Here is a 27,897-nt window from a genome sequence, read left to right on the forward strand (position 1 = left end):
AACAAAACAAAAAAAACTTTAAGCACACCTTTCATCGTCTGACACTTGAAACTGTATTTGGACAATTAGATTCCAGTGCTACCTAGACTACTAAACTGCCCCATGTAAAAAAAAATAAATAAATAAACATAAAAGGTTCAGTAATTTAGTACAAATATTCACACTTTAATGTAAAACATACACTCTAAAAATATGTCCTTATCTATTTAGAAATGGAATAAGCACCATGAAATTAAAAGACAATGTCCAAAAAGTGGTCATGTAATGATTTGATAAATTTAAATAAACATCTGCTCTGAGGAGCCACTATGTGAACTACTACTTCTTATTATAAGAAAATCAATCAGAGAGAAGGGCAAAACTTAAAATAGTACGGACTTACCTGCAAGTATGTGTCCCGGCAACACAAAAACTCACTTCTGTTCATTATAGATTCAGCAGTTAAAACTAATTCATTCTTACTGAGGGCTGGCTCATCATTGCAGCTATACACAGCCTATCCAAAGGGGGGAAAATTAAGTAATTTTAAGTAAAATCAGTTCTTAAGCTTTAAATCATCAGCCTTTAACACAGTTATCAAAATGTTAAATGCACTCATGTAAACTAGTTTTATCTGGCTGCATAACACATCAAAGTCTTAAGAGATACAGCCAGACTGCAGTGGATCACAAATACATACACAATATCAGCATATGAGTACTTAAAATGTTTCAGACATGCACTCCCAATTATATGTTCCAGAAACCAACATCAACACACTGATGTTACACATAATACTGCATTTGTGGAAAACATTAAAACAAAAAGTAAAACTTTAAAGAAAACTAATATTAGCAGTGTGAATAAAGGGAGAGGGAAACCTTTTTCTCCATGGTTACATTTGGTATTTTACAACTATACAAAAATGTACTGATCAAGCCATGTCAGACAGTTCAAACCAAGTCTTCAATTCTTTGATTTCTGAGATGACAACATTCAAAATCGGATACAAACACATGGTGCTGTAGAAGTACAAAACTCAAAGTTGTCAAATGAGTGCATGACATACGGCACGAGTCTCCTCACTATTTATGATTCATAAATTGCATAACACCTCATGCTTGGTTCAAAATGTAATGTGTTATTTTAGAGGCATATGAAGACAGACCAAGGAGATCAAAATCTGTGCAATTTGTACTGAGTACTTTTCTACAAGATGTTTCATGCAACTAAAAAAAAATAATCAGTATGAAATGTGGTCTGAAAAACAGATACAAAGATGAACAATTAAAAAGACAAAATTATTCATGCCTTGAAATGATTGTATTTTACACATTTTGCAGAAACTTACTCTTATATTATCCAGCACTCTCTTAAATTCTAAAGGTTCATCTTTTCCCTCCATAGCTGCTGGATCTAACCCATCTCCTCCATAAATAAACTGAATTATATCCCCTGTTGCACTTCGCACAGTAAGGTCATACTGAGAGCAGAGGTCTTCAAGTGATTTCACAAGACGTCTCTACACACATACAGGAAAGAGAAAAAAATGATTATCTTATGACTAAAATGACAGTCTTTCAAGGCAATATTTCATGTAAAACATTTAGCTCATAATATACCTGCATGTATCCTGTTTCTGCTGTTTTTACAGCTGTATCCACCAGACCTTCACGGCCAGCCATAGTATGGAAGAAAAATTCAGTAGGTGTCAAGCCAGAATAGAAACTATTTGCAACAAAGCCCTTTGCTGCTGGAAGCTATTAATAAAAATATATTATTAAAATAGAAAAGCAACATCCATCCATCGGACCTTTTCAATTATTTTACAAAGTTAAAAATATTTACTTGTGTAATTTTTAATAGTCAAAATGTACTCTTTACCTCTTAAAATAATTCAAGAGAATAGTAAACTTGGCCAAAGATTACAAATATAGAATAAAAATGTACTTTAAAGATTTAGCTGTAAATACTGCTATGCATAAATTAGTCAAATCTTTTTTCTTCCATTGAAAAATTGTATTAACAGAATATACAGGAAAAAGCTGCAGATACTCTCAGATACAGTTTCAAAATGCAGAAAATGATTATTCTGTTTTTAACATAAAAGAACATTATCAAACCTCCTTAACCCAATTTTAGGTGATAAGCAGGCACATATCAGAAATCACCCTATAAATGGTGTCACTCCACTACAATTGGTTTTATATATTTTTATGAGTGCCTTTACCAAATGTAATTTGTAAGATCAGAATATATATTTTATGTTATATTAACTATTGACTCTGATCAGCAATTCTAAATTTATACAATAACTGTCCAACTTTAATAGTGTTCCTAGACCTTTAACTAGACTGCTTTCAAAGTAAAGACAAAAGGGGACCCCTGTGCCACAAGATTCCCTAATTTTTTAATCCAAAACAGGATTGGTTTAGCATTTATACAGCATTTTTAAGTGCAATACTACCATATCCCACTAAAGAAAATTAACAGGGGGTCATCAGAAAGATTTGACCTGGGGCAAAATTCTCACAGAACAACGCCCTATCCTAAGTGCATGCTTACACATTTTACATACTTTAACAAATATACTCCTTTATTCACTCTCAGATTCTGTAATCCAATCACCTACTTACTCAAATTAAAATGTTTAGATCAAATCAAACCTGTCAAATGTACTATGCAAGAAAAGGAACCATCAAGTATATGTTGAACAAAATTTGTGCTGGTGTTATCTTTTCAAATGAGCAAGCTCAATCATTTAAATTCATATTTTGCTCTGAAGAAAATCCACAATGGTTGTTCTCAATCATGCAGTTTTAACTGATCAGTCAGCAAAAATTAGTTTACCAGCAAAAATGCCACTGTCAAAATAATACAGAGAATTATCAGTTTAATGATAAAAGGACCAAAAAGTATGTCTTTAGAAATCAATCATTTGGAATTACTCAGGCGACCTGCGTGTTGCAATGAAAAAAATCACTATCATAAAAGAGTACAATGCGAGAACAGCAAAGAAGCAAGCATGTCAAAATTTTAATTTAATTACTGATATTCATTTTTTAAAGCATTACCATGGGTCTAGCTAAATGTAAATAAATGAAAAGATGTGTCTAGAGCTCTTGATATGTGGCAGTTACTGTTGAAAGCAGCTTGTTAAAATGTGTACTTGAAAGATTCTATTGCAGGCACAATAGTCTGCTTCTAAATGTCTACATGTAAAAATTAAAGCCAATAATGTTGAAAAAATGCAACACAAAAAAAAATTCCTTTGCTAATATGTGCATCTTACATTACTTAATTGGAAAGGTGTTATTGTATGTCTCATGATACATGAGGATCTTATATTATAAACAAATACAAAATTAGCTGTACAGTAGGAATGTGCATTTTTAAATAACTTTGCTTATAATTAATGTCTTACACAAATGTCTTAATGAGGAAGGTTTAAATGTAGTACACCTTTTATGAGCTAAAATAGGCTTAGATTGGAAGACTGTGAACTGCATCCAATTAGCCAATGAGTGAGGTAGCTTCTAGCAATATCAGAAAGAATTGATCTTTTGAACTCATTCATTCACTTATCATGCCCACAGTTTTCCCCAACAGTTATTTTCATACTTTGATATCAACAGACAAGAATGCTACTGTGTACACTTTTGTACTGAAACAGTTTTTTTGTAATAGTTATTTAAATACTAAGCTTCTCATAATCAATTTTATTCTATACATTCACTAATAACATACTTTAAAGGGCAGATTTTAGCTTTTAACTTTTCTTAAAAGATATTACAATGATCTAGTTCACTACCCATTAACATTAATTAATATCAAATAAACTTGGGCAAGACAGAGTGGACTAAACCAAAACCATTTCTTATTACAATGATCTAGTTCACTACCCATTAACATTAATTAATATCAAATAAACTTGGGCAAGAGAGTGGACTAAACCAAAACCATTTCTCAGAAAACAATGTTCAGTTTTCAACTTTATTTATTCTTTTTTTTTTTTTTTTTATATATAAACACAACTCCTTCTAGAATCAGGATTACATATGGTAAAACCGCCTACTATATTGTGAAACAGTATTACATAGAAGAAACAAGATAAAATAATAACAAAACCAACTAGAAACTTCCAAGCACATTTGAAATGGGGGCTAAGATAATGTAACAATCTAAAACTTGCTTGATGCATAGTACTGGTCACAAGACAGGAAATGTCCAAGTACTGGCAGAGCACTGGTGAATTGCAGGGCCATTTCACACTTATACACTGGGTCAATTTGGAATCCCATATTAACCTAGCCAGCATGTTTTGGGGATGCAAGATGAATTATCCAAACCAAAACCTAAAGAGACCCGAAAATAACATGCAGTGTCCATAAGTACATCAACCACGAAATGGTAGCATTACCTACTGTGCCTCTCAACAAATTATAGTATCAATTTTTAAAAACAGACAAAGTAAATGAAATGAGGAAAATGAGTAAAAGAAAAAAAAACACAAATTGCATTCCCTAGGGAAAAAAAAAAATCAATACTTTATTTTACAAGCAAATTTTCAAGTAGGATTTAGTTTTATTAACTAAACTAACATCTTAGAATTACTTCATTATTTGGAGAAAAGCCAAGCAAAATGACACCTTTTATTGGCTAACTAGAAAGATTACAATATGCAAGTTTTCGAGGCAACTCAGGCCCCTTCTTCAGGCAAGATTACATCTTGCCTGAAGAAGGGGCCTGAGTTGCCTCGAAAACTTGCATATTGTAATCTTTCTAGTTAGCCAATAAAAGGTGTCATTTTGCTTGGCTTTTCTCTACATTCATAATGGCTAACACGGTACAACACCCTAGTACTTCATTATTTGGATTATTTGTAGATAAAAGATATGCAGATATACCATTACAGTAGTTTTGATTTTAATATCGTAACTATTTGTTAGATAGGAAAGAAACTAGTGAATAAGTAGATAAAAAAGTAAATAATTAAATACACACACACTTTGATCTGAACACACACACACACACACAAACACCAGAATGACAATAAGGCCAGAAAATTAAAAGAAAAGGCTATCACAGTGAGGCTTTATGCCAACATATTGCTGTTGATATTACGGAGCCCTCACAGTGTTTCTTGACACACTTCTGCTGAATAATTTGTTACCTGAAAGTCCTCAGTGTTAGTGTGTCAGGGAGAGGATGTACAGCATTATTCATAATGACACGGTTTTAAATGACATCAGATTAACTGCACCCTCTCCAAGAATTCTAATATACTACAACTTCAGTGACTTCAAGCTTTTATAATTTAATAATTCTGAGCTGAGTATGCTGTCACAATTTTACTGTATAAGTTGCTGCTCTAAAAAGGAGCGGTTTGTTAGTGAATAAGCAGTTTCAAATCCGCTAATTAAAGTGTAAACCTTGAAAGGATAAATAATAGGAAACAGCACCAAAACCTAGCAAAGATGGTTATTAGCATTTTAGCAGCCAACACTGCCACTGATTAAATTCTAAGGTTTAATTTCAATACCTCAAAGTGTATTATTTAAAATTGGGGGTTAGGGTGTTGACAGAGAGTAATTACATTATGATGGTGAGGAATAATGTAGGAATATGGGCTTGGGTGCTTTTACAAAAGTAACTAAGCGAGACAGTACTAGGCTACTAAAACGCATTTAGGAATCTAGTATTGTACTATGAGAACATAAAGAATGCATTGAATAGTCTGTTCATTTTCTGTGGCATTTTTATATTAGTATAAAAACATTAATTGCCTTATGGTTACTAGATTAAATATATATTTTTAATGATGACAGAATATTGCATTTTATTCATGTTTTAATTTACCTTTGAATGTTTCTCAAAATGTGGCAAGGATCTGTTCTCAAACCCATCAGGAACGCGAGAGCCACTGATTGCCTGTTGTCCGACACAGGCAATCATTTGTGAGATGTTTATGAAAGACCCTTTATTAATAAAATAAAAAAAAATAAAAGTAAAGAGAAAAAAGTTGTAGGACCCACATAATCCAATGATATCAAATTCAATAACAGTATTAAAGGCTTGCAGCAAAGTTACAAATTAACTTGCCTTTTGAGCCACATAACGCCATAATTAAAGGGCTATTGCTTTTGTCCAGTTCCCTCAGGCAGGCACTTCCAGCATGGTCTCTGATAACAGACAGCTCCTTTAGGATAAGTGCCTTTGGGCACAAAAAAAATAATAAAAAATTAGTAGCTTTTAAAATGAGAATACAGTAAACAAAAATAGCTTCTGCTTAAAGAATAACGATTAATGTTTCAAGTTTTTGTTTGTTTATAGAAACAACCATAAACTTAACTACAGTATATCTACAATTTAGATTTAAACTTTAGTAAATTGACACACTTGCCTCTAAAGTTTCTTCAGCTGTACAACCAGCCTGTTGTTGCAATTTGCCTGTATTAAGAGCCTCAATGTATTCATCACACTTCTTATATCCAGCATGCAAAAGATCTTGTTTAGCTTTCAGCAAACCTTGCCCTGGTGTAACATCTCCAATGCCAATAGAAAATCCTCGATTTGCTTAACAATTTAAAGAAAATCAAGTGTTAAAAAATAAAAACTATCTTCCAAAAAGTAATGCAATACCAACACCAAGCTGCCTCAAAATGCATTTTGCTTGTACAGTGATTGTTTTTAACCTTCTTGTAGACAAGAGTTAAGATGACTAGAGCTGATCAACCTTCAATAACCGTCATAATAAACATCATTCTTCTGTTTAAAGATGCAAAAAGGGTCAAAGGAATAGGCTAAGGTCACTGTACCATACAAAAATTGGAGCAAGTGGTAAATTGTTGTTAAAAAAAACTACCAGAACTATCATTATACAGTATATTAGATTGAATATCATGAACCAGTTTTTCCCTTCACGCAAAGGTGGTATTTAAATTCAAGTCAGAACGGCAAAAAGGTTCTGTTGAAGATTTATTCAAAAATTTGTGTATGTTCTTTGAGCATTTAGGGTCGTATATTATGGGTCAGTAGGCAGGCGACTCTTGCAGTGTGCTCAATAACTGTATTTTGTTAATATCTCCAATTAATTTTGGGCAAAAATAAAAATATTCTAGACCCCAAGGCTCACAATTAAAAACTGCTATCAGCAACCGAACTAGCATTTTTAAGCTGTCAGCATCACAATATAGAACACATTACTTTTTAGTTAAAATGTCTGGGGAAAGGCAGTAGGAAAAACTGGACTAACAAATAATGGACATAAACAATGCCTAAGGAAGATTTCAATCAGTCCCCTCAGACAAATAATCTAGCAAATACTGTCTAAATCTATATACATTTTATTTTCTATCATGTTTCAGATGTTCATGTCCCCTCATTTTGATACAACTGGGGATTAAATGGTTACGTTTGATATTTTTCAAGTCACAATTATTTCTTCATAAGCACAGTATATATTAATTTGCCACATACAATTGCATTCTAAAGTATAGCATATTTTAGATAATTATTTAAAATAGCTTGCTCTTGCCTTTTTAATGGAGGTGATGGGTACCAGAGTCCTATTATTGAGAAAAGCATTACAACTCACTGAACATGTTAATTTTTCAAGACAAAAATATTACTGTGTGTTGATCCATATCCTGAGCTTACATACATAAATTGCAAAACAGTACAGTAATCCCTCCTCCATCGCGGGGGTTGCGTTCCAGAGCCACCCGCGAAATAAGAAAATCCGCGAAGTAGAAACCATATGTTTATATGGTTATTTTTATATTGTCATGCTTGGGTCACAGATTTGCGCAGAAACACAGGAGGTTGTAGAGAGACAGGAACGTTATTCAAACACTGCAAACAAACATTTGTCTCTTTTTCAAAAGTTTAAACTGTGCTCCATGACAAGACAGAGATCACAGTTCCGTCTCACAATTAAAAGAATGCAAACATATCTTCCTCTTCAAAGGAGTGGTGTCAGGAGCAGATCATGTCACAGAGATAGAGAGAGACAAAAGCAAACAAATCAATAGGGCTGTTTGCCTTTTAAGTATGCGAAGCACCGCGGCACAAAGCTGTTGAAGGCGGCAGCTCACACCCCCTCGTCAGGAGCAGAGAGAGAGAGAGTTTGTTTTTCAAGCAAAAATCAATACGTGCCCTTCGAGCTGACATGCAGCTACACAAAAGATAGCAACGTGAAGATAATCTTTCAGCATTTTTAGACAAGCGTCCGTATGGTCTAGGTGTGCGAACAGCCCCCCTGCTCAATCCCCCTACGTCAGGATCAGAGAAACTCAGCGCAAGAGAAAGAGAAAAGTAAGCTGGGTAGCTTCTCAGCCATTTGCCAATAGCGTCCCTTGTATGAAATCAACTGGGCAAACCAACTGAGGAAGCATGTACCAGAAATTAAAAGACCCATTGTCCGCAGAAACCCGCGAAGCAGCGAAAAATCCGCGATATATATTTAAATATGCTTACATATAAAATCCGCGATGGAGTGAAGCCGCGAAAGGCGAAGCACGATATAGCGAGGGATTACTGTATATCCATGTCACTTTAAGAAAGAAGGGATAACACAAACACTGATGTGACATTCAACCAGTTTTAAAAGGCTGTGCATTATACTCCATTGCTCATAATGCTTCGCTGTTACATTTCAGTCCCAAGGGCATGGACTCACCTCGGAAAGTCATTGCTAAGCAGCATTATTGACACTGAGGATTGATACCCAGATGTGAAATGCTGTCTCTGTTCTGCAGATAACTAGATAATAATAACTTAAAAAGTAACACTTACAATCTCTTAGATTTTTTCATTATATGGAAGCTTATCTTATTATTTCACAAAGATAATCACTGTTGTCACTGAATTGATAATGCATGCGTGTGCCTCAGTATGGGAGATCTCATCTGGGGGTACAAGAGACAGAGGAACACAGTTAGCCACTTTACGCTGACTGCTGGTGAGCTGGCCCTCAAAAGGACTGTCTTGTTTCTTCAGCAGTTGCTTCCACCATGCAGCAACACTTGCTCCCACCTGTTTCACCTTTTTGCCTGATCATGCATGCTACCTGGCTAAACCTCACTCCACTCACTGGGGGTCTCAAGCAAACCATATGCCACTCTTTTCCTCGGTTCCTAATCAGCAGCGACGCATAAGGGCCAATGAACTCTAGCAGCCGGAAGACACGTTTCAAGTGCTCTCCAAAGTGCTATGTCTGTGTGCCGCACAAAGCCACCCAACGTTCACGGAGTACAGGGTCTGTATGAGTTTTACATGTTCTCCCATGTATTTACAGAATTACTGGCATAAGTGTCAGGGAGATTACTCATTCAAACACGTTGTCTTAAGTTCTTTTATTATGATATACTCGGCAAGAATAACTCATTGTGCATTAAAAAAGTCAATAATTGGTTTGTGGTGCTTCAGTTTGCTCTATCATATACTCCACCTTTTTCATTGCTTTTACCATGCATGCAATAAACACAACACAGAAACTGCAATGTACAGGTGGCTTGGCTGTTTCAAAAATCTAAGGCTTTTATGTAAAATACAAAGCACTATAATCAGTTCACTTCAATATAATGAAACTCCTATGTTCTCTTTTCATTACACCATCACTTGGAATTTATCTCACTCTGTAGACTACGTAAAATAAAGGGCAAAAAGTAAGTGCTGTTTAGGAAAAAATAGTCATATGGTGTAACCACACATCTGTTTATGATTATATCTGTCTATGTTTAACAGAACATAACTTAAAAAAATATAATTGCAGAAGCAAAAGTAGGATTATAAGCAGATATCTTAATATAGGAACTTGTTGGAGTTGTCATAACTCTATCCACAGACAAGCAAAAAGGAAATGTATTCTTGCCTCAAGGAAAACAGTTCCAAAAATCTGTAATAAAACAATTATTTCTATTTTCCTTTTGTTATCTTTTCTGCTTCAAAGTGTGCATTATGTTTTAAGGCTTTTTCATTCACTTATTGACTCTGGTACCTTTTAGTTCCATTGTAAGGTAAAAGAACATAAACAGTATTTTTAAAATTTATACAAAAAAATAAAAACACTTCACCTTAGAACACAATTTTATGTGTACTAATAAATACAATGATTTTGAAAAAATAATTTAAACTTGAAAAAATACCAAATGTATCCTTTAAAGATGTCTGAAGTCAAAGTGAACATTACAAAAACAAAGGAGACAAGCACTTCTGCTCTAATACAGCACGTGCTTCTCTTTAGGTGTTACTGTAACAGACAGATGTGGTGGAATAGTTAAACATTCTGATTTACCTACAATCTGAAACTCCCAAACGAAACAAAAATCCCTCTTTACTGGTGATATCTGATCGCTATTGTACTACATTTTAAAAGTACAGCAAATAATTTCAAAGGATTTATTATTAGTGAAGAACAAATGACATAAAACATTCTACCTGGACAGAAAGGTTAGTGACTTCCATAAAAAAAGATACAAGAGAGAAAAAATACGTATTTTATAGGCAGACATTCATCATAGTTTTACAAAACATAGCAAATGAACTATTTCAGGCTCACTGTGTAGTGAATTGAATAATTAATTACTGACATTAATACTGGCCAAAGTGGTAGAACATTTCCCTGAAATGGCATTCTCAAAAGTAACATTTTTTAATGTAATGAGAAAGAACACAGCTTTCCATTTTTGAATGTAAAAATTACTACAACATAAAAATGTTACTACATACAAAGAAAAACTGGTGCAAGTCTGGCTAAGCGGGACATTGCATCTGCAGCTTCCATTTGTCCCCAGTCTCTCAGGAGAATGTAAAAGATGTTATTCTTGGATCCAGAACCCAGTGTTCCTTTGTCCATGCTGCCACACATCAACTCACTGTTCTGTATTACAACAACTAATAAAAGAAAAAAGGCAAAATCTTAACACACTAAAAGGTCACTTCAAGGCTCTTTCAACCTAAGTGGAAGGAAAAAAAATCCAATTATGTACTGTACAAATGTATTAAAAATATTTATGCGAATAAAGGAAAAAGAAATACTTGAAATATTTTCCTCCTTGTGTAAATAAGACATTGAAAAAAACAACTAAAATTCAACATGCATTGTTATTTATGAAGGATAATACTGTGCCTACATAACTGTATGAACAAACTATGCTAGATATTCTCTACCCGATAACAGATCACCATGTGACCCTGTAATAAATTCAATTATCATTGCTTCTTTAAAAAGTATACATTCATATATCTCTAATTAATTACAAATGAAAACAGAAGGCAAGTTTAAATATAGGCTTATGAAAATTGGATTAATGATTAATATTAAAAGCTTAATAAGATCCTCTTCTAACGCGAGAGTAACATTTTTGTCAGTCTTGGTACCTGTTGCCTCTGCTTGAACAAATTTTTCTAAACACAGTAACCACCAATTTAACCCTCATATTTCTCCCAACTTTCATTTAATCTAGAATCTGATTGTCAAAAGTCAGAGTACACTGTTTTTTTTCAAGCTCAATCCACATTTGCTTTTTGCTATGATCTTTGAAGTTTGGATTTTAATACAAACATAGCATGGTAGCAACTGAATTACATTCATAATGGCCTCATCATGAATGCTGAATTGAGTCTCCTTATGTGCTGCATCCCTTTAACTCTAAACCTCTCTATTAACAGTGAATATACAATTCTCTTAAACCACCTTATGAGGAACACATGAATGACTGGAACCTAATACACACAGAGTTATGTATACTGCTTTGACCACATTCAGCCTAGAAAAGCTCATCCACATGTCTCAACGATATCATAACAAGGATAAATATAAATCTCCTTGAACTAAATTATAACAAGAAAAAACATTTTGTGAGATCTCCAGCTATGGCTGTGCAATATCCAAAAATTCAAGACGATGACATGCATAACTTATTTTCATGACTGAACATATAAGTATGCTGCGGTGGGCTGGCACCCTGCCTGGGATTGGTTCCTGCCTTGTGCCCTGTGTTGGCTGGGATTGGCTCCAGCAGACCCCCGTGACCCTGTGTTCAGATTCCGCTGGTTGGAAAATGGATGGATGGACATATAAGTATGATAAATCTGCACAAGTGAGCACCATCAGTTTTGGAGATAACTTAATCATAAGAAAATGGGGGTATTATTAACAGCTTTAAAATATTAACTAGTTGAAAAGATGCCCCCATCAATCTATTTCCTATATTCTGATGTAAACTGTGAAAGGCCAAGCCTTTTTCTAACAGCAAGCAGACAATGCAGGAAGAATTCTTTGTTAATAAAACTCTCTCTAGTGACAGTAACATGGTTACTTGGGAAACTAGAGGATGTGGTGAGAGCCAGAAAAGGATCCAACAAACAGACCTCTCTAGAGTCTTCATGAAGTTATAGTCAATTGGATAGCTGAGTATTAGTTGGTAATAGAGCAATAAAAAATTACTCTTGCTAACTAAACAAAGAAACCAACGTTTATTTTTCACGCACAATAATGACTAACTGAAATACACCTTTATAGAGCTAAAACAAGGAGATCAGAAAAGGTGCATGTTGAAGAACAATTCTTTTAGTTGCATTGTGTATATATACTGTACATAGATAAGACAGAACATTATTTGTCCTAAGAGGGAAATCTGACAATGTGTGTCTATATGGTTGCTGTTAGTCATGGCTCAATTTTGCATCCCTGGCATTTACAAACAGAGGAGCAGCGAAGAATTTCAGACAGCACTGTTGATGAGGCTATTTAAAAAAAAAAAAAAAAAGTTTAACATAAGACTAGAATTAAAAGTAATTATAAAAGGTTATTGAGCAATTACATACAACATTTAAGCATGAAAAATAAGATATTTTCATTTATAAAGTTTTTATAAGCATATTTTTAAAATCAATTTACCTTTTCATCAACTTTCTTATTTAAATAGACAATGATAATCAGTAATTGTTAGTAACTACTGTATCAATAAAAGGAAAATAGTACATTTCTTGCAGCATTTTGGTGTATGAAAGTAACTGAGAGACCGTTAAACTTCAAATGAAATCTTGACACAATATACAAAACAAAAAAAAGAAATGCACCATGTGTTTCTTATATATCCACTATCTACCCAAAGTTTAAGAAAGCTTTAAGCTGCTATCTGCAAACATTCATTGCCTTGGGTGCAGTGTAGAAGGACTCTTTAAGTACTTGACAAAGGGAAGAGAAGAAAAATAAAAAAAGCTCTTGCTCCGTTTCTTTAACTGATTAGTCTAGGTTGGCTGGTGTTTTCATGTGAATTCCCTAAGCAACAAAATTATCATATCATAGTGTATACATATTTAATTCACAACTGACTAGTCACAGAAAAGAATTATGGTCATCATTGGAAATGCAAAGATAACAATAAGGAATCCTGCAAAGGAAGACAGAGTTAGGGTTTCTAATTTGTTCCAGAACAACAAAAAACTAACAGTATCAGAAATTTTTACAGATATCTAGTGTTATTAGAGATCTACATAATTTTAATATAACTGAAAGATGTTGCCTATATGCTATTAGTTGTTCACCCCAGGTGTAGGATATCACAATAGGCTTTTATAACACATTGTTTTCCACACTCAAAAAATGTCTCACTGGAGAAACTTAATTATGTGTAAAAATTCCAAATAAATATATCAAGTAGTTCAAATTCAGTTCTACTCTAGTTAGAGTAACTAATTTGAATTATTAAGTGAACATAACCTACCAGACAGTTAATTATTTAGTTAATATAAAGCAGTGAAAATAAAAGTTTTTAAACCAAATTACTGAATGCACTGTAAACAACATTTAAATATGCTGATAGCTTGCATTACATGATAATATCTTATCAATTAAATAAAACCAAAAAGCAATCCATTGTTTTTGGAAACTTTCACATCTTAATTGGAAATAGGCATGTTTGAAGGTTGCCTTAAAAGAGCTACAGATCTCTCTACAGGAAAGAAACACTATATTTGCAGTTCTTTCTCTTATATTAATATAATAATCTAGGACTCTGAACACCCTTAATAAAAAAATCTGTGTTTTCTATATATGTGAAAGTGGTTCACAAAAAAAAAAAAACATTTAGCATTAGTTTTTTATGACTGCTTAACTTGCTTATATATTTGCAAAGAGTTTCTTAAATTAACATCATTGCCAAAAATGAAATCTAATACCAGCAATACTGAAAATACTAATTAATCCACAGTATAACTTATGTATTACTGAATACATGATAACCACAACTTACAAGAATCATTGCTGCAGAGGTCCTCTCCTTTGCCACAGTACTGTTTGCCCTTTGTTCGAAGGTTAGCTTTCACAGGACATGTTTCACTGGGCTTAAGAATTAAACTGAATATCTGCTTTCCCGTCCACAATCTTATTGGCTAGTTAATTAAAGACAAAGACTATTAAATGGGTGCTTAGCATATTAGCATACAATAATTTAATTAGAGTACAGTTTTACCAACTTTAATAATATGTAATATTGGTTTTAATTATGTCACCGTACCTTCAAAATTGCTGGAGGAGGAAGGCAAACTTTTATTTTCTCATCTTTTCCGACAAGAATAGAAGCAATAATTTGACAGGCCTTTGCTCTATCAAAAAAAGTATCTTTCAGAGTCAAAAGATAAGCACCTAAATGTACAAGAAACATCCATGAAAATGTGTATCATTATGTATGTTCTGGCATAAAGGCAAAAAGAAATACCAAAATGTAGAATAGACAACAAGTTTTTTATGTACTGAAAAGTGCCTTGTCAAGTATTTCATTCATGTTGCAAAACTCGCATTTCAAGATATAACCAAAAAAAATGAACATTCATAGCTGAAGATTGAATAATCAATATTTATCCATACAATCCATTAATTTTCTATACAGTGCTTGCTTTTTCTTGCTCAAGGTTACCAATGAACTATTGCAGTACTAATCTGGTCAACGTTTGCAACAATCTCTGTCGGGGATGCCAGGCAACTACAAACACATTCAAAACATCATCATTCAAACATTTAAATTCAATCTGGATCAATATGGAGTCATTTTTCAACCTAATGTCGTATTTTTTGACAAAGGAGGAAGCTTATGCAAACGCGGCTGGGATAAACATAATACGTGGCTTATGAAAAATCATTGTTAAAACTTTCATTCTTTGTTTAAAAAGATGTGCAAAAAACGACAGTTTATGACAAGCACAGAGAAGCGGGGTTGGGGGCTTCAACAATATGGTTAAAAAAATGTCTTGGTAAGAGACTACCAAACATTGTTTATAAGACAGCAATAGCTTATTTGCAACCACAAAGACAAAGCAACAGAGACAACACTTCTGTGCAGCCAATCATCCAATGTTATTATTTTAATAAAGAATAAGTCTGGGGTTCCAAGAATTTTAAAACAGTGTGACTGCCTGCTGAATCTCTGTGCCTTATTAAAAACATGCCAGTATTTCAGATAACTAACAAAATTACTGTTAACAAATCTCCTCAGTGTAAATATAACGCACTTCAAAGTAGTGTTATCAAAAAAATTTATTAATACATACTGTTACATACAAATGTTGAAAGTGTACTAATACTGGTTTCCTTTGTATCGATGTTATCCACATAAAATGCACTTTCGTACATGCTTGTTAATTTGGCACCCACAGAACACTGTACATACACATATACTGCACCCCACAAGGAGCATCTTTCCTGCTTCTTTTCACTCATGCGGAGGCAGATATTAAGATTCAAATTCTCACAGTAATAATAAATATATATATAATAAATATATATATAGTATATATATATATATATATATATATATATATATATATATATATATATATATATATATATATATATATGTGTGTGTATATATATATATATATATATATATATATATATATATATATATATATATATATATATATATATATATATATATATATATATACTGCTCAAAAAATTAAGGAACACTTTTTAATCAGAGTACAGCATCAAGTCAATGAAACTTCTAGAATAATGATCTGGTCAGTTAAGTAGCAGAGGGGGTTGTTTATCAGTTTCAGCTGCTTTGGTGTTAATGAAATTAACAACAGGTGCACTAGAGGGGCAACAATGAGATGACCCCCAAAACAGGAATGGTTTAACAGGTGGAGGCCACTGACATTTTTCCCTCCTTATCTTTTCTGACTGTTTTTTCACTAGTTTGCATTTGGCTAGTCAGTGTCACTACTGGTAGCATGAGGTGATACCTGGACCCTACAGAGGTTGCACAGGTAGTTTAACTTTAATCAATATGTGCCATTGCCAGAAGGTTTGCTGTGTCTCCCAGCACAGTCTCAGGGGCATGGAGGCGACTCCACGAGACAGGCACTTACTCTAGGAGTCCCGGACAGGGCTGTAGAAGGTCCCTAAACCATCAGCAGGACCGTAATCTGCTCCTTTGGGAAAGGAGTAACAGGATGAGCACTACCAGAGCCCTACAAAATAACCTCCAGCAGGCCACTGGTGTGAATGTCTCTGACAATCAGAAACAGACTTCATGAGGGTGGCCTGAGGGCCCAATGACCTCTAGTGGGCCCTGTGCTCACTGCCCAGCACCATGGAGCTCGATTGGCATTTGCCATAGTATACCAGAATTGGCATGTTCACTACTGGCGCCATGTGCTTTTTACAGAGGAGAGAAGGTTCATCCTGAGCACATGTGACAGATGTGAAAGTGTCTGGAGAAGCCGTGAAGAACGTTACGCTGCCTGTAACATTGTTCGGCATGACCGGTTTGGTGGTGGGTCAGTGATGGTCTGGGGAGGCATATCCATGGAGGGACACACAGACCTCTAAAGGCTAGACAACGGCACCTTGACTGCCATTAGGTATCGGGATGAAATCCTTGGACTCACTGTCAGACCCTATGCTGGTGCAGCAGGTTCTGGGTTCCTCCTGGTGCATGTAAATGCCCGGCCTCGTGTGGCGAGAGTATCCAGGCAGTTCCTGGAGGATGAAGGAATTGATACCATTGACTGGCCCCCATGGTCACCTGACCTAAATCCAATACAACACTTCTGGGACGTTATGTTTTGTTCCATCTGATGCTGCCAGGTTGCACTTCAGACTGTCCAGGAGCTCAGTGATGCCCATTGTCAGGCATACATACAAGCACGTGGGAGCCATATAAACTACTAAGTACGATTTTGAGTTGCTTCAATGAACTTTCGGTAAAATGGAGTCTCATATACACACACACATACAGTTAGGTCCATAAATATTTGGACAGACAACTTTTTCCTAATTTTGGTTCTGTACATTACCACAATGAATTTTAAGTGAAACAACTCAGATGCAGTTGAAGTGCAGACTTTCAGCTTTAATTCAGTGGGGTGAACAAAACTGTTGCATAAAAATGTGAGGCAACTAAAGCATTTTTTTTAACACAATCCCTTCATTTCAGGGGCTCAAAAGTAATTGGACAATTGACTCAAAGGCTATTTCATGGGCAGGTGTGGGCAAGTCCATCGTTATGTCATAAGTGCCTTGAGCATGGGAAAGGCGCTATATAAATAAAATGTATTATTATTATTATTATTATCATTTAAGCATATAAAAGGCCTGGAGTTGATTTGAGGGTGTGGTGCTTGCATGTGGAAGATTTTGCTGTGAACTGACAACATGCAGGTCAAAGGAGCACTCCATGCAAGTGAAAGAAGCCATCCTTAAGCTGCGAAAACAGAAAAAACCCACCGGAGAAATTGCTACAATATTACGAGTGGCAAAATCTACAGTTTGGTACATCCTGAGAAAGAAAGCAAGCACTGGTGAACTCGGCAACGCAAAAAGACCTGGGGCCTCATGTATAAACGGTGCGTATGCACAGAAATGTTGCGTACGAACGTTTCCACGCTCAAATCGCGGTGTATAAAACCTAAACTTGGCGTAATGCCACGCACATTTCCACATTACCTCATGCCCTGGCGTACGCAATTTCTCCACTCAGTTTTGCAGACTGGCGGCACCCAGCGTCAAAGCAGTGCTTTTGCTTTCTTTCTTAGACCCACATTCCTGACGTGGCTTTACAAATACACTGAAACTAACTGCATATTGTTTATTAGTGTAATGCATCTGACTGCAATTAACCTGCAGCAATATAATGGTCCAGGGAATACCCATGGTATTCCAAATACCATAACTGCTTTAGTGTTGTTACTCTCAATGCATCTTCTTCCTCTTTCAGCTGCTCCCGTTAAGGGTTGCCACAGCAGATCATCTTTTTCCATATTAATCTCACTGCACCACTCGGAGTATTTATATCACCGTATCTGAGTGAGGAATCACAGCAGCAGCTGATCAGAAAGAGAATTATCGGTATACAGCATGAAGCAGACGCTGCCTGAGCCACGGCAAAACGTTTCAGAGACTTTCCTGTACGGACTTCGCGGTTTAGAAAAAGTTTCATCCCAAGAACTATAAACGCACTCAATCAGTCCATCAAGTGCTCCTTGTAAAACTGTTTGTATTTATAAGTACAATCACCTCACTGTAAACTTGGGATACAGTTATAATATTGCACAACCTGCGCCACTTTATAAAGCGCGTATTTACATATGATGACAATATCATTTTTAAGATGAAATGCAGCAAAATATGTTGATTATATTATACAGATAAAACTTTAACTTCATTTAAATAATCTGTATTGTTAATAATTAAACATGTGAGGACACGGTGCCACAGCGCTAGCTAGTTCATGGATTGTTCCTGCATTGCGTTGTATTCTTGCTCGTGCTGACATGATACTGGAAGGATAGATGGATAGAATAATTAAACATGTACTACGAAGATATTTCAATGTTCCTTAAAAGTTTTGAAGAATCGGCGTTCTAAGCTTACAGATGGCTACACGTCTACTGTGAATTTCCCATTGGGATTAATAAAGTATCTATCTATCTATCTATCTATTACAGAGCTGATTGTGTGGCGATTGGGTATTTGGAGAAAGAAAAGTAAGGACAGGAATTGGAGGTTAGTACATTTGAAAGAGACAGTACTGCTGCAATAAATAATTTAATCGAAGGTTGCGCATGGCGCAGCAAGCCTCTTGCGTGAGACATGAACAAGCACAGCGCCACCGTGTTCCCATGTTTAATAACATGCTTTATCATCATGAAAAAGATATCACGTATACATCTCAGTATTTTAATTATTCAGAGAGCTGTAATATCACGAATGTAATGGATTCTGTGTCCTGTCGGAGAAAAAGAAAGCCCGTTTAAAAAGCAGGTAGTGATTCACACACAGAGCACATAGAAGATCAAATACAGAACAAAGAATTTAATGTGCTACTTTAGTTACAATGGGATTTGAGAAACTAGTAAATTAAACGATTTTAGGATGAAGTTTATGATGTTCTACTTTAATGGCAAAATAAACTACATGATTAAAGTGGAAATTTCGAGATTAAAGTTGACATTTCGTGCTTTTTTCCCCACTGTGTGCCTATTTTTTTTGTCTGTACCCTAATAAGCTTTCATATGACACTCAGACGATGGGCTACGACTTGCCTTTTCACGGCGATTTTGATATGTGGTTTCTTTTTTATTTTGGGAACTGTGCGACTTTGTGAACTTGAGCTTTCGAGTTTCTCCGACACTCTGTCACTTGACCAACTTCATTTTGTTGATTATACCACTGTTTAAATCAACAAATAGTACGTTTTTCCTTTGCCTCCATTTGGTATTCGCTGAAATTCTTATATTTTCCCCCGTGCTTTTCCCATTGTCTTTTCACAGAAGGCTGATCTTAAGGGCTATTTATATTGATTTGCATATTCAAAGAGGCATAATTCTGGGAGGAGTTGGGGCGGGACAGAAGGCACGTGCGTTACTTTTCACGCTGATCGGAATTTATGTAGCGGAAGAACGTGGAAGTTTGCATACGTACAGATTCCTGCATCTGGATTTTTCTGTGCGTATGCACATTCCTGCTTTTGTGCTTACGCCATGTTATAGTGTGAGTTCTACGCACGGCGTTATGCATAAGGCCCCTGGACGTCCATGAAAGACAACAGTGGTGGATGATCGCAGAATCATTTCCATGGTGAAGAGAAACCCCTTCACAACAGCCAACCAAGTGAACAACACTCTCCAGGGGGTAGGCGTATCGATATCCAAGTCTACCATAAAGAGAAGACTGCATGAAAGTAAATACAGAGGGTGCACTGCAAGGTGCAAGCCACTCATAAACCTCAAGAATAGAAAGGCTAGATTGGACTTTGCTAAAGAACATCTAAAAAAGCCAGCACAGTTCTGGAAAAACATTCTTTGAACAGATAAAACCAAGATCAACCTCTACCAGAATGATGGCAAGAAAAAAGTATGGAGAAGATGTGGAACAGCTCATTATCCAAAACATACCACATTATCTGTAAAACACGTTGGAGGCAGTGTGATGGCTTGGGCGTGCATGGCTGCCAGTGGCACTGGGACACTAGTGTTTATTGATGATGTGACACAGGACAGAAGCAGCCGAATTAATTCTGAGGTGTTCAGAGACATACTGTCTACTCAAATCCAGCTAAATGCAGTCAAATTGATTGGGCGGCATTTCATGATACAGATGGACAATGACCCAAAACATACAACCAAAGCAACCCAGAAGTTTATTAAAGCAAAGAAATGGAAAATTCTTGAATGGCCAAGTCAGTCACCTGATCTTAATCCAATTGAGCATGTATTTCACTTGTTGAAGACTAAACTTTGGACAGAAAGGTCCACAAACAAACAGCAACTGAAAGCCGCTGCAGAGCATTAAAAAGGAGTAAATCCAGCATCTGGTGATGTCCATGAGTTCAAGACTTCAGGCTGTCATTGCCAGCAAAGGGTTTTCAACCAAGTATTAGAAATGAACATTTTATTTCCAGTTATTTAATTTGTCCAATTACTTTTGAGCCCCTGAAATGAAGGGATTGTGTTAAAAAAATGCTCGTTTTGTTCACCCCACTGAATTAAAGCTGAAAGTCTCCAATTCAACTGCATCTGAGTTGTTTCATTTAAAATTCATTGTGGTAATGTACAGAGCCAAAATTAGAAAAAAGTTGTCTCTGTCCAAATATTTATGGACCTAACTGTACATGTATACATACATACATATACACATATATACATTCATCCATCCATCCATTGTCTCCCGCTTATCCGAGGTCAGGTCGCGGGGGCAGCAGCTTGAGCAGAGATGCCCAGACTTCCCTCTCCCTGGCCACTTCTTCTAGCTCTTCTGGGAGAATCCCAAGGCGTTCCCAGGCCAGTCGAGAGACATAGTCCCTCCAGCGTGTCCTGGGTCTTCCCCGGGGCCTCCTCCCGGTTAGACGTGCCCGGAACACCTCACCAGGGAGGCGTCCAGGAGGCATCCTGATCAGATGCCCGAGCCACCTCATCTGACTCCTCTCGATGAGGAGGAGCAGCGGCTCTACTCTGAGCCCCTCCCGGATGACTGAGCTTCTCACCCTATCTTTAAGGGAAAGCCCAGACACCCTGCGGAGGAAACTCATTTCAGCCGCTTGTATTCGCGATCTCGTTCTTTCGGTCACTACCCATAGCTCATGACCATAGGTGAGGGTAGGAACATAGAGCGACTGGTAAATTGAGAGCTTCGCCTTGCGGCTCAGCTCCTTTTTCACCACGACAGACTGATGCAGTGCCCGCATTACTGCGGATGCCGCACCGATCCGCCTGTCGATCTCACGCTCCATTCTTCCCTCACTCATGAACAAGACCCCGAGATACTTGAACTCCTCTACTTGGGGCAGGATCTCGCTACCAACCCTGAGAGGGCACTCCACCCTCTTCCGGCTGAGGACCATGGTCTCGGATTTGGAGGTGCTGATTCTCATCCCAGCCGCTTCACACTCGGCTTACATCTTACAAAAACAATGTTGTACTTTTGAAGACAAACAGAAACAAAGCAAGTATGTAAATGTTTTCAGTCATTATCAAATGATATCTCAATAACAATGTAACGAAATAGCTTTTAACAATATAAGAATTTCAGTCAAGCAATCTGCACTGAGGAGAAGTTATTATAAACAGTAAACACCACTGCAATTTAAAAAACAAACAACTACGCAAACCTGTAAGGAAATCCTGAATAGCAGCAATAAGTGGTTCTCCATTTCGTGGGGTTACTAAATTAGCTTTAGTCTGCAATCAAAAAGAAGCATACATTATTACAAGTGCTTTGTCAGTTTATACTTTATAATACTAATTATACTTTAAAAAAATCAGCAAAATTACATTATAAACGAAGAAAGAAATTTAGATATTCAAATTATTTTAACAATAAAACATTGTGTATTTTTGTAAACATGCACTTTTCTGTTTAGTTAAAGCAAAAACAAAATCAACAATCACATCGCAAAATCCAGTCATGGTTAAGTGATGCCAGTACACTGCAAGACAAACACACACACACAAACAAGCACACACACACACACAATCAACTAGTAACTTCAAATGGGTCCAGTTATACTTGCCAGTCAAACCATGTCTTTAGATTGTTTGGAATAAACTCGCTCTGACTAATAAAGGAATTATACAAGCTGACATGCTACCTTACCCCCATGAGAACAAGGGCTTCTGCTTTTGCCTCTTCAGTTTGCGGTAGATGAAGATTCATTTCATCCCCATCAAAATCAGCATTATAAGGTGTGCAGACACATTCGTTAAATCGAAACGTTCTATGAGGCTTAACCCTTGCCTGCAAAAATCACATAAAAAGTTAATTATGCAAGATATTTTTCTAATACCCACAGAAGAATGGGGAAATTAAAATATGAATATAAAACAAAGAATAAAAGTCTCCATCAAATATTGGGGTTGTGATAAGGGAAGGGCACCCATCCCTCTGCAATTGATATACAGTGGTGTGAAAAACTATTTGCCCCCTTCCTGATTTCTTATTCTTTTGCATGTTTGTCACACAAAATGTTTCTGATCATCAAACACATTTAACCATTAGGCAAATATAACACAAGTAAACACAAAATGCAGTTTGTAAATGGTGGTTTTTATTATTTAGGGAGAAAAAAAAATCCAAACCTACATGGCCCTGTGTGAAAAAGTAATTGCCCCCTGAACCTAATAACTGGTTGGGCCACCCTTAGCAGCAATAACTGCAATCAAGCATTTGCGATAACTTGCAATGAGTCTATTACAGTGCTCTGGAGGAATTTTGGCCCACTCATCTTTGCAAAATTGTTGTAATTCAGCTTTATTTGAGGGTTTTCTAGCATGAACCGCCTTTTTAAGGTCATGCCATAGCATCTCAATTGTATTCAGGTCAGGACTTTGACTAGGCCACTCCAAAGTCTTCATTTTGTTTTTCTTCAGCCATTCAGAGGTGGATTTGCTGGTGTGTTTTGGGTCATTGTCCTGTTGCAGCACCCAAGATCGCTTCAGCTTGAGTTGACGAACAGATGGCCGGACATTCTCCTTCAGGATTTTTTGGTAGACAGTGGAATTCATGGTTCCATCTATCACAGCAAGCCTTCCAGGTCCTGAAGCAGCAAAACAACCCCAGACCATCACACTACCACCACCATATTTTACTGTTGGTATGATGTTCTTTTTCTGAAATGCTGTGTTCCTTTTACGCCAGATGTAACGGGACATTTGCCTTCCAAAAAGTTCAACTTTTGTCTCATCAGTCCACAAGGTATTTTCCCAAAAGTCTTGGCAATCATTGAGATGTTTCTTAGCAAAATTGAGACGAGCCCTAATGTTCTTTTTGCTTAACAGTGGTTTGCGTCTTGGACATCTGCCATGCAGGCCGTTTTTGCCCAGTCTCTTTCTTATGGTGGAGTCGTGAACACTGACCTTAATTGAGGCAAGTGAGGCCTGCAGTTCTTTAGACGTTGTCCTGGGGTCTTTTGTGACCTCTTGGATGAGTCGTCTCTGCGCTCTTGGGGTAATTTTGGTCGGCCGGCCACTCCTGGGAAGGTTCACCACTGTTCCATGTTTTTGCCATTTGTGGATAATGGCTCTCACTGTGGTTCGCTGGAGTCCCAAAGCTTTAAAAATGGCTTTATAACCTTTACCAGACTGATAGATCTCAATTACTTCTGTTCTCATTTGTTCCTGAATTTCTTTGGATCTTGGCATGATGTCTAGCTTTTGAGGTGCTTTTGGTCTACTTCTCTGTGTCAGGCAGCTCCTATTTAAGTGATTTCTTGATTGAAACAGGTGTGGCAGTAATCAGGCCTGGGGGTGGCTACGGAAATTGAACTCAGGTGTGATACACCACAGTTAGGTTATTTTTTAACAAGGGGGCAATTACTTTTTCACACAGGGCCATGTAGGTTTGGATTTGTTTTTTCCCTAAATAATAAAAACCATCATTTAAAAACTGCATTTTGTGTTTACTTGTGTTATATTTGACTAATGGTTAAATGTGTTTGATGATCAGAAACATTTTGTGTGACAAACATGCAAAAGAATAAGAAATCAGGAAGGGGGCAAATAGTTTTTCACACCACTGTAGATATGATATAGAAATAAAAATTACAAATGCATTCTGTTCTCTTACTGCAGCAATGTCCATACTTTTAAAATGCACTATGAAAAAAATAATTAAACAATTTTAACAATGTTCAGGAACATCTGAACTTAATATCTAATTAACACCACACTTTAAGTAAGCAAATGGCAATTTAAAGTACGGCAAATCAGTTTTACACAATACATTAAAAAAATACTGCTTAAACTAATTAACCTTATAGAGAAATTTGGCTGAGATGTTATACATACTGCAGAAGGATGTGGAGTATATTTGCCATGTAATTTGATTTTGCCTCTTAATTAATGTTACAAATTTGAGAAATAGGTGACATGACTTTTTCATAGATTAGTAGCAATAATTCAATCTCTAGCTGAAAGAAGTTTGGCTAAAAGAGGGTCTTACAGACAACTTAAATAAACCAGAGAATTGGAATTTTCTTTGGATATTTAATAAAATTATTCAAACTCTTTTTAGCCTCCCCCCACAGATGGAATATCCTGCTGAAACACACCACAATTTCACTAAAACTATGGGCAGAGACAAAAGGTGGAAAAGCTGAATAAAAAGCATCCAGGCAGTAAGGTACCAGGCTCAGAGATGCTCTTCTGGAGGTGAGGGACACTACTGCAGACCCTATGGTGGAAGTTGAAGCTTCGGCTTTGACTGATGAGATTGGTTCTTTCCATTTTCAAATTTACACAGTCATATGATATGACATCCTCACTAAGATCCAGCATGTAAGTAAACTCATGCAATCACCCTCTATGCAATTAGATGTGGCTGTTGATTTGCAAATAAAAACAAAAGATTCCCTCACAACCTACAGAAACACTGGATTCGCTGATGCACAGTTAACTGCAAAGGAGATGTGCAAGTAGGTGAATGTGGAGACTGTACTAAAGCAAAATCAGTTAAGAACCACCAAAAGGTTCTTTGGTTATGAGGCTCCAGGAGATAAGCCTATTCGTGATGAACTTCCATCCATCCATTATTCAACCCGCTATATCCTAACACAGGGTCACGGGGGTCTGCTGGAGCCAATCCCAGCCAACACAGTGCACAAGGCAGGAAACAAACCCCGGGCAGGGCACCAGCCCATCGCAGCGTGATGCACTTAATAAAATGAAAACTACATTTTTAATGTGGTTGTGGATATGGTACGGTCTTCACTTCAAGAGAGATTTCAAAACCTGGGTGAACTGAAAGACACATTTGGGATGCTTCTCAACATCTCCAGCATGTCAAAAGAAGAGTTCCTTGAGCACTGTCAAACCCTTAGCACTGCTCTAATCCATGATTAGCAGCCAGATATTGATGTCAGGGAACTTGCAACTTTCAAATTTGCCATCAAAAAACCTAACAAATGTGGAACTTTTCAACTTGTTGCATGTAAAAATGCTAACAGAAATCTACCACAATATGTGGATTGCTCTAAGAATCTCTGCCACTCTTTCAGTTACAGTGACTTCTGCTGAAAGGAGCTTCTCGATGCTCAAAGTCATCAAAACATACTTAAGGTCTTCAATGGTACAAAAACATCTTAAAGGAATTTCCATCATTAGTATAAATCATGCTGTTTCACAACAAATTTCTTATGACGATGTTATTGATGACTTTGCTGGAAGAAATGCAAGATGGGTAAAACTTATATTGCTCTGTGGTTTGCATAGTAGTTTATTTTGTATTTTGTGAACTACCCTATTAAATTTAATTTGTTTTATGCTGCTTGTCACTTGAATATATTTTTTGTGTGTTTTTTGTTGTTACTTTTAAGATAAAGAAAATTTCAAAAGACAAACCTATGCTGTTTCTATCTGAGTTCAATTATTTATGGTGAAACTAACCGCAATGTAAGGGGCACCTGCTAAAATTCTTGCCTAGGGCACCAAAATTGGTCACGGCCGGCTCTGCTGTAACCCATGGGTGTAATAATAAGCCAACTATGCTGTGAAATGTTGAAACAAAAAGATACCACTGATAATGATCCTGACAACTTGTTATAGCTCACTTTTAAAGCTAGTGCCCTCATCTTTCACCCAGCAGCCCTCACGGCAACTACCAAAGATGTCCAATAAAGCACTGTTCTCAGGGGTTTCTGGGAATTTTCAGTCCATTTAAGTTGGAAGGAATTAACATTGTCAGCAGTTTTCTGCAATTGGTCACAAAACCCGCAAAATAATATCCATTTAACTACTGATGTCAAACCCGCAAATAAGCACATCCGCGAATCGTAAACCCACATATCATAAGGGCCGACCTGTATATAAGGTTTTAATTTATTCTTGGTCATTACAGATGCTGGTGAGTACAAATGTGTTGCATGTTTAAAAAAAAAATGAAATAGAACTATTAAACATTTAATTATAAACATATGATATATTCAACCAGCAGAAAATAAGCAACATTTCCATTAGTGCTACTTTAAATAAAAAGAAATCTAAACTGCATGTAAACTACTGCAGTCAAATTATTCATATGTTTTTTACTGTCTATCCAATAACCAATTTAAGCAAACTGCAAGTAGAGAAAATTAAAAAGGTGAACAGTATTAGAACCTTACAATATGAGCCATGATGCTGAGTTTGTGGAGGGAAGGTTGCCTGTTAAAGAGAACAATATCTCCATCTATCATGTGTCTTTCCACTGTGTCTCCAAATTTTAATTCCTGTGCCATCTTCTCTCTGTTACCGTATTTCAGAAACCTACAGAAATAAAAGATTAGATATTTAATATTGATGAAAACAGATTACAGTACTTGAAAATATAATTGCTATAAAACTAACAAAAATGTCTAAAGTGCACTCACAAAAATCCCAACACTCATGTATGCAACATTCTTTTCACTTAACACTGTTACGACTTAAATTCATTTTTCAATGAGTGGCATAATTAAGTCTGGTTTGCTTTTAACTTATCTGTGTTGTATATAAACACAAGAAACATTTATCTAAACTGAATACAGACATTAACATATGACTTAATTCAAGAAAGAGCAACATTTGTAATATACATTATTACAAATATTAATTTCACTCCAGCAATTAAACCATTACCTGATAGACTACGTGTGTGATTAAAAAAAATAGAATCCTTAAAGCATCACTGGTCACTAGTAGTCATTTACTTTGGGTAGCTGTTATAACGAATTATTAATACATCTTACAAGACTTCAAAATACGCATTACAGAATAACAGACAGACCAAAAATCAGCGAATTGTTTTCAAAGTAACAGAACAATATACTTTAATTTGTGACATTTTCATTACCAACAGTTAGTGTGAATGAACTGGAATGACTGAATTATAGGGTATAACTAAAACCATAAACAAAGGGAACAAAATTGGTATTAATAAAGAAAAACCCTTCTGCTTTG

General features: G+C 36.1%; 1 protein-coding gene across 1 annotated transcript in view; it reads right to left on the minus strand.

Moving 5' to 3' along the window:
• The window catches only part of polr3a (polymerase (RNA) III (DNA directed) polypeptide A), an 88,284-nt gene that overhangs the window by 37,694 nt on the left and 22,693 nt on the right, over positions 1 to 27,897 (minus strand). Inside the window, exons 10-21 of the mRNA XM_051922923.1 lie at positions 27,084 to 27,225; positions 22,583 to 22,723; positions 22,098 to 22,167; positions 14,505 to 14,632; positions 14,241 to 14,379; positions 10,711 to 10,875; positions 6,383 to 6,555; positions 6,082 to 6,193; positions 5,839 to 5,957; positions 1,602 to 1,739; positions 1,331 to 1,501; positions 383 to 496 (exon numbers count right to left, since the gene is read on the minus strand). Of these exons, the coding sequence (XP_051778883.1) occupies positions 383 to 496; positions 1,331 to 1,501; positions 1,602 to 1,739; positions 5,839 to 5,957; positions 6,082 to 6,193; positions 6,383 to 6,555; positions 10,711 to 10,875; positions 14,241 to 14,379; positions 14,505 to 14,632; positions 22,098 to 22,167; positions 22,583 to 22,723; positions 27,084 to 27,225 (1,612 nt within the window). The remainder of the gene's footprint in view (positions 1 to 382; positions 497 to 1,330; positions 1,502 to 1,601; positions 1,740 to 5,838; positions 5,958 to 6,081; positions 6,194 to 6,382; positions 6,556 to 10,710; positions 10,876 to 14,240; positions 14,380 to 14,504; positions 14,633 to 22,097; positions 22,168 to 22,582; positions 22,724 to 27,083; positions 27,226 to 27,897) is intronic.

Source organism: Erpetoichthys calabaricus, chromosome 2, assembly GCF_900747795.2.
Source record: "Erpetoichthys calabaricus chromosome 2, fErpCal1.3, whole genome shotgun sequence".
Lineage (NCBI taxonomy): Eukaryota > Metazoa > Chordata > Cladistia > Polypteriformes > Polypteridae > Erpetoichthys > Erpetoichthys calabaricus.